The following is an 8,716-nucleotide window of genomic DNA, read 5'->3' as shown; positions in this document are numbered from 1 at the left end:
ATTGCCTCGAGTAGTTGGGGGTTCGGTGCCTTGCTCAAGAACACCTTGGCTACCAGTCCACCACCATACTTTGGTCCACATGGGGGACTTGAACCTTCGGTTACCAGACCAACTCCCTTACTGACTGATCTCCTGCATCCTGCATCCTGACACAGTTCCCTTGGCCTTTGGAATTAAAATACCCCCCCAAACATCCCATACCCTTCACCATTCATAGAGATTGACATGGGGAACTTTCCATAAAATCATCTCTCAATGCAAATCAATCCCCATGCCAATCGATGATCGATTGTTAACTTATCAGAATCAAGCGTTGAATCATTCTAGAGAGAATCCCATTGCATCTAAGAATTGATTTTTTTTCAACCCCTAGTTTTCAGCTGTACTCAATCCAAGGTGAGGGAGAGATTAAAGAAAAGGAGGAGAAGGAGGAGGATGAGGAGATGAGAGGAAATGGGGACGGAGGAAAGACGAAGCTTTAGATAAGGTGAGGCGTGAGATGAAGAATGCCGAATTTCAATTTGTGTCACACTTCAATGATGCATCCAGAGAGTTACTGGCTTCTGAAAAAGTGTGTGTGTGTGTGTGTGTGTGTGTGTGTGTGTGTGATGGGGGGGGTGCCGCTGTTTTCCTGCTTGTTTATCATTTGAGTGCACTTCGGGGAAGACCCTTATAATTCCACCCAGAGTTCTATCGTCTCCTGCACAACTGTTTTGTTAAGTGTCTTTGTTTTACGGCTCTCTTTTTGACTGCGTGCAAATAAAAAAAGCAATAAAGTAAACCCTGTCTGTCACATTCCTGCCTTTCTCCACGACGTCTCCATGGATATCATCATGTGGTTGAGCAAATTTGCCCTTACACACACACACTCTTCTCACTACAGGAAGGAGCTTTCCCATGTCTGAGGCTCGAGCACACACTCTGAGCAGCCAAATAGATGACGACAGCTGCTAAGGGTTTCGCTTTTTACATTTTCTCAGTACATAATGGTGAAGCCAGTGAATTATGGCTTTAAGCTCTCACTAGCGATTTTCATTTTTAAGTGTAACATTCATATTAGGACTAATGTAATATTGATGCAGGGGAAGGAGATTAATAATGCATCTGAATGTTGTCTAATCATTTAGAGGGGATGGTGTTAAAAAGAGGCGAATGGAGGGAGAGAAAAGGGGGAAAATGAACAAGAAGTGTAGAAAAGGCCCTAAACAGACACTCCAGCATGCTCCTGTCACTTCCTGTATCACACAGGCAGCTGTAAAGAGTCGAAGGCAGCAGACTGCAATATCAGTGACATATGAGAGTGTGAGGCCATGCAGAAGTGTAGAAAGGAGGCATCCTATCGCCGGAGAACCGGTGTGAACTTGTTGCATCCAGCTACACATGCAGGTGGAGAGAGCACTAGTGGTTGTATAGTGAGAGCAAGAGAGCCAGAGCTTTTCCACATGAAAAAACATGATATTTGGCCCTTTTATTAAATATATAAAACATCCAATATCGTCGCGCTGAAGCTCTTGATGTTTCTGAGTCGTCTATAATGAAACAGTGTGTTACCTGTCTTTTATTCTATGCGACTAATGCCACATTCTATCACCTGATGTTTTATTGTTTTTGGTTTATGTAGCTTGAGACATTCTGCTGCTATTAAAGCAAACCGAGGCTGTGCCAGAAATATCATCTCACGACATCACACTGGTTAATTTTGGGAGGTCATGAATTGATAAAAATCCTGCATCACCAGACAACAAAGTCGCACACAGCCAGTCTTAACTTTGTTTGAAGGTCCCACGGCATGAAAATTTCCCTTCATGAGGTTTTATAACATTAATATGAGTTCCCCCAGCCTGCCTATGGTCCCACAGTGGCTAGACAAGGTGATAAGTGTAAACCGAGCCCTGAGTATCCTGCTCTGCCTTTGAGAACATGAAAGCTCAGACGGGCCGATCTGGAATCAGACAATTTGGCCCAACCATCAGAGAGAGACATCATGGCTTTCAAACGAGCAAAGAAGCAGTTGGTCAAGGCCAAACCCCCCGCCTCCGCTTTGCCCCCCCCTCTCCTCCTCAAAAGCTACTGACACAGAAATGCCACAGACTAAGGAAAGCTCATAGTGGGACGGACTGTTGTGGCTGTACTTCTGCACCAAGGCTGAATTTTGGGAAAGAGACTTCAGATACAGTATTAGGGGACCACTAAGGTCTATATAAAAGAGACTTCAGATACAGTATTAGGGGACCACTAAGGTCTATATAAAAGAGACTTCAGATACAGTATTAGGGGACCACTAAGGTCTATATAAAAGAGACTTCAGATACAGTATTAGGGGACCACTAAGGTCTATATAAAAGAGACTTCAGATACAGTATTAGGGGGCCACTAAGGTCTATATAAAAGAGACTTCAGATACAGTATTAGGGGGCCACTAAGGTCTATATAAAAGAGACTTTAGATACAGTATTAGGGGACCACTAAGGTCTATATAAAAGAGACTTCAGATACAGTATTAGGGGGCCACTAAGGTCTATATAAAACAGACTTTAGATACAGTATTAGGGGGCCACTAAGGTCTATATAAAACAGCATCAAATGTCTTCAACTATTAACTTGTTGTCAACTAAAAACATAGAAATCTATGAAAACAAATTGTATAAATTACTCTAATTGAGAATGTCTTCTTACCTGTTAACTAACTGTCTGTTTCAATGTTTCTTGACGAGCGACACATAAAGCCTTAGCTCCACAAATTTCAAAAGCAAGACCATCACAAATCTGATTATTATTTTTTTTTTTTGCAGCACAACAACAACCCAAGCTGATATTAGCGAGTCAGACATACTCACATGACATACTTCCAGTACAGATGGACTCAGCGGATGACACCATCTGTGCACACGCCCTGCTTCTATATTTGTACATAATCATAAATAAGTATTACGTCCTTTGTTGATCACCATTCTTACCGAATATTTTGTGTTGGATGCGAGCTCCTCCCCCTCCCTCAGCCAGCTGATCATTGGTTTTGGATTTCCCTGGGCAGAGCAGCTAAGCACAGTGCTCCCCCCTTCCTTCGCCTCCACATACTGTGGCGGCGTCGCTGTAAATGAAGGTGGGGCTGTGGAGAAAGTAAAAAAATGGAATCATTACAGAAGTTATACTGCAACAATAATCCCTTGTGGACTATTCTGTCCCATGGATGTATCATAAAAACATTTTCTCGGCCCTTGGAAGCTTCAGCAAAATTTAAGTTTTAAGTATGAAACCTCCATGACTTAAAAATACAAACAGCAATAGTTGACCTTGTTGTGTCATCCGAGGTGACCTCGGTGACACTTTTTGGGCCACAGGGGATTTTTGTTGTTGTAGTACCGTCATTGACCAGCGGGACAATGTGGCAGTATTCAGCTCTTATCACATCCATGCAGCAAGACATCCAAGGGAACAGGGACCAGTTCCTTCCATGTTGCCATTTATTCTTGAAAACCTACAGAAACCACTTTGCGGCATCACTGCATTTCCACCTGATGTTTTTGAGCTTCACTAAGAGCCACAAGGGAGCTCTTCACCACTTACTGCAGGCCAATAAACCAGAGTTTTCACCAGCAGCTGCTTTCAGTGTTCCGACATAATATTTTGATTATAAATAGTGCCACAGTTTAGTTAAGGAGAAAAAAAAAACAGCGCTGCTGTACAAATGGGTCACCGCTTGCCGCTGGGAGTGCTCCCGTGCTTCAGACTGCACACAAGCACCTGGCATGGAGTAAACAAATCGGCCAATTAGCATGTTCAGACTTCTGCCTGTCCGTGTCCACGTCTCGCTCTCTAACACTCATTACAATACAGTGGATTAATGGAGATAAAATGCATCATTGGTTTGTGTATCGCTTGCTCGGGTAGCTGACAGGTCAACGCTACGCTATTACACGGATCATGATGCATCATTACATTTTTCAACCTGCTTCCCTAGGAGTTTCTGCTTTTTATCTGAAGATACTTCATTCATTCTCATCGGTAGATTTGACTCATTATTTAACCGCCTATACCGACAAGTTGTTTAGCAGTTTAAGATTTGAAGTACATACATAAAGTGGCTAGAATGAGTTTACACACCAATGCTAAAGATAATTAAATAGAGGAATAAAAAACTTATTTTGGAAATTGATCTTTATGCCTTAATTAAAAAAATGTAGGGAAATCCAACCTTTCAAAGACACAAATTTTCTTTGTGGATGAGTAATGTATTGTTAATAAATAAAGAAATAAATGTTCTTCCTTAAAATACAGGGGGCATGAGTACACACCCCCTATGTTAAATTCCCATAGAGGCAGGCAGATTTTTAATATTAAAGGACAGTTATTACATGGATACATGGTTCCCCACATCATCACCATGCCCATCTCTAGGTATGGTGAAGGGTATGTGATGGGGGGGGGGGGAGGCTATTTTAATTCCAAAGGCCAAGGAAACTTTTACATTTAATTAAGACATTAAGATGAATTCATGTGTGAAACTGTGTGAATGTGATTATTTTATTTTTTATTTATTTAACCTGAATAAATAAAGGTAAAAAAAAAAAAACTAATACAATAAAATATGAAAATGTATTTGGGGCTCCTTGTCACATGAGATGTCTATTGTTAGTAAGAAGAGATGTTCCCTCTCAAGCTCTCGGATGGCTTGAGGCCCCAGTAATGACCCCACCTGCTTCCACACAATTTATTTGAATGTCGGTAACCCTCCTTCTCTCTGCTTGCTTTTCTTTACATTCTACACTTATTGGTTTCCCTTCTCCTCATTTAGTTTGTTGACATTTTGCACAATACAGTCACATTACACTACTGAGGAAACAGACAAAGGATGACACTCTAGATTTTGTTTTATACATCATACTAGCCAGTGCAGCTGCTAGAGAGACACTCTGTCGGGCTGGAGCCAAAATGGCCGTCAGATTTATGTGGTGACCCTCAGGTGGGACCCGCCCCTCAGTTTGGGAAGCACTCGATTAAACTACCTAACTCTATAGACAGTAATTGTCTAAATCTCGACCAGCTCCAGCAGTAAAATGCATCGGTATTATTAACATAAATGTATAATTATATCCAATACTAAGTAAATGTGGCTGATAATAAGTAGACTTTTAAAAGCAGGACATTTACTTGTAAGGGAGTCATGTTTTTTACACTGCAGTAATGCTAATTCGGATTGTTCTCAGGGAATTGAGCATAAGTTGACAGGATATAGTTGGCACACATGGCGGTGGAAACAGCAGGTACATTTGTCAACCTGGGAGTTGTTTTCACACCATCAGGTACAGCTCGTTACAGAGGAAGTGTCACCGTGGCTGGGAAACCAGGGAGTTGATCACATTCTCGCCCTACTTACTGCAGCTCTTCATCAATTATATACATTAAAAGATGCTTGAAGATCCCCCTCTTTGAAGGCTTACAGTACATGTACTGTTATTTCTTCACTAACTTGTGCATCTGCATCATGCCCTTGCTTGGTCTTTCTATTCTTGTCTCAGCTCCTAAGGGAATAAGGATACATAGAGTACACATTTTTCATTGATTTCACATCATGAGTCTCTAACGTGTAACGTGTGTTTCAGTGTAAACTGTTGCTGTTTCCTCCCTCTTCGAATGTCAGCATACTCAAGGTACTCCATAGAATCCGGATTATAATATTTAGTTATTAAGATAAGAAAGATCGGGGCTCTTACTGCCACACTCACATCCTATCTGTCTCTTTTGGCAGGATCAGACTACACAATATTTTTGTGTTTTGAGGTGGTCACTGTCACATTAGGCTATCATAGAGCCATAAATCCTTGCTGTGACTAGGCCAACAGACATGGAAGATTACACATTGGATGCCAACCAATCTGGGATAGGTTGTAGACACTGGCTTAAGATCATTTTGTAATTTTGTAACCAACACATGGGTCCTTTTCAGGCTGACATTTGGGCCCATGTGAGCAATTTCGGGATGAATTTGAAAAAAAGTCCACTTGTTTAAATCTGCATCTTTAAACCAATGGCTAACAATTGTGGTAGAACTGTTTTTAATGGAAATACTGACACACAAACCAAGACAACAAGAATACAAACTGGACAGAAAATGGAAAAAACGGACCCTGTACAAGACTCCAAGTGACAACACTGGACCAGAACAATAGTCACCAGAAACATTATTCTCCAAGGTTGTAAAATGTGAAGGCAATCCCCAAGCACATTTCTTTTTGTTTCGTTTGCTAGTATTTGTTGTTTCATTGGTCGATTTAATGTCAACTCAGATTTAAGTGGAGAAAAAAAATCTGCATCTTTGGGTCCTACACGAGCCTGAGGATAATTGTTCAGATGTGCTCCATTTGGAGCCACAATGGGCCCATTAGAGACTGACCAGGACAGAGATGCATGAGGGATATATTGAGCTGGTGGACAAATGAGCTGGCATTTGGGCCCCAGTTGGGTCAACCAAATGGGGCCTAAACACCAGCGCATCCCTGACCCGATAACACAGTGGCAGGGTCTGTGTTTTTAATTTTTCAGTGTGTCCATTAAAATCATGAATGCTGGTGCAATAGTGTATTTTCCATTCCTGAAAAGCTTGCTGATGCTTGAAAGAGAAGTGAAAGGACAAGAGAGACAAGACTAGAAAGAGGAGAGGAGTAAAAGGAGGGAGGGCAGAGAGAGAGAGAGAGTGGACTTAGTGTCTTTTTTGGGCACAAGGCCTTGCCATCTGACACCTGCCACTGAGTGGGCACGCATTCCCTGTCCGCTTGGCAGGAAGTAAAGGCCAGCAAACAGGAACTCAAAGGAGGAGTGTATGCAAATACCAACAGCCAAAGGAAATGGGTGCCCTTAGTGTCTGTGTGGGGGCCAGACGAAAATGGCACCTGCTTCCCTTACAGACACCCATTTAGATGACAACAGTAGCATAAAGTCTTCATATGAATTCCCCTTTTGGATATCGTGACTCTGTGACAACTGCTGCTTTTGGTATTTCCATGAATGTCTGTATTTTTAATCAATTATGAGTCCGCAAACAAATAATTATTTTTACCAGCTAAACACATCAACACCAAGTATGCAGAGCAAGCTGATTGCATCTTTAAAGCCCGACAGAGGACATACATGAGGTCATGTAAAATGCCATCACTTAATATGCCAAATACAATATGACATTCAGAGATATTATTAGTTGTGCTACGACCCTACAACCCAAAGAGCTCAGTTTCTGTTGAAGGGCCTGACAGGAGTGGGAAGCAGCAAAAGAGGGAGGGAGGGAGGGAGGGAGCAGTTGAAGTTAAGACTGACTATTGATGAGGAAAGCTACAGGGATTCAGTATGCCTACACAACAAGACATTGAGACACACACATACACACACACACACACACACACACAAACACACACACATACAGACACACACACACACACACACACACACATTCCCAAACTCCAGAGAGTGTGCAGGTGATGGCAGAGTACGACCTATTCACTCTTCAACTACAACCAGCAGACAGGGATCTCATTGAGCGGCATACAAACACACACAACGAGGCGCTATCATGCCAATGTTGATGTAATGCGCTGTGCACAGAACACAGTGAACACAGCAATTTTCCATGCATGTGCTGTACTAACACACAAACACACACTGAAGAAAACATTATGTTCTGCATTGATAATAACCACGTATGTACATCAGCATTTTTCATTCCAAAGTGATTATGCTGTGCAATGGACTTTATAAATGGTTCTTTACACAGTATTTCGCATACAGCGCCTTGTAATCATTATTCAAATAGGAAAATTGCATCCATTGTAAAACATATGCATGATCAAAATGAAAATGCATGAGTTTCACACAGCGCTAAAAATATACACGTAAATTAGTTTGACAGTTTGCTGTCTCTCTCTAGTCTCACAAGTCTCTCTCTAACCGCACAGAGGATTACAGCGCTCTGAAGTTAGAGACCTGTGAAGCTTTAACAGAAAAAAATCACCGCTTTTGGCCTGAACCATTCTGATTGGCAAATAATCACCGGCTCATATTAACCAGTTGCAGAAAAGCCAACTAAGAAATGCAACGAATACCACAAAATGAGACGTACTACATGAATTTGCTGCATTTACTTTACTGCATCTTTGCTGCATCGTGCATTTACTCAGTTACATACACTGCAAAATATATGAAGTAGCTTAATATAATCTAAAAAGCATTCCTCATGGGAAACAGATATAGGGCTTAGAAAAATTAAACACGAAGGAGTCGTTGTCTCTGCCGCTCTGCAACAATGTGAAGACACACTTCACACAGGATTCTCTGAGCCACTGGGGAATTCCTGGGAAACGCTAAGGTGCAGATTTTTTTTCCGCCTGGTCATCAGTTGGATCGCTCTCAGACTATCGCAGACGATCCCTGCCGGAACCGCCTTAAACAGGCCGCAATCAATTCTCTTCTAACCAGCCTCTCATCTCTTTTTTACACCAGGGCCTTTTGAAAAGAAGCTGCAGGAAAGATCTGAAACTGTGTCTAATAACTACTCCGTCAAATGTGTCTGGTAAAAAAATATATAGAAAACCATAAACTGTCACCAGCAGATAACTGAACCAGTGAGTTACTACAGAGCTGCAATGTAGGATTAGTTACTTTATTTTTAAGTAAAAACCCTCAAAAGACAAAAGTAGTGTTATAAAGAGTGTGTCACTTTAGTATA

The 8,716-nt window shown here is 41.6% G+C and overlaps 1 protein-coding gene across 4 annotated transcripts in view; it reads right to left on the bottom strand.

Moving 5' to 3' along the window:
* Positions 1–8,716, bottom strand: part of igsf9ba (immunoglobulin superfamily, member 9Ba) — a 63,569-nt gene that overhangs the window by 26,627 nt on the left and 28,226 nt on the right. For all 4 annotated transcript variants that reach the window (XR_004655976.1, XM_034866898.1, XM_034866896.1 and 1 more), the window contains exon 4: positions 2,958–3,109. Coding sequence is in view for 3 of the 4 variants with exons in the window: in XM_034866898.1 (XP_034722789.1) it covers positions 2,958–3,109 (152 nt within the window). In the remaining variant the exon portion in view is untranslated. The remainder of the gene's footprint in view (positions 1–2,957; positions 3,110–8,716) is intronic.

The sequence above is a fragment of the Etheostoma cragini genome, chromosome 3, assembly GCF_013103735.1.
Source record: "Etheostoma cragini isolate CJK2018 chromosome 3, CSU_Ecrag_1.0, whole genome shotgun sequence".
NCBI lineage: Eukaryota > Metazoa > Chordata > Actinopteri > Perciformes > Percidae > Etheostoma > Etheostoma cragini.
This window is presented reverse-complemented; position numbering and strand designations above follow the sequence as displayed.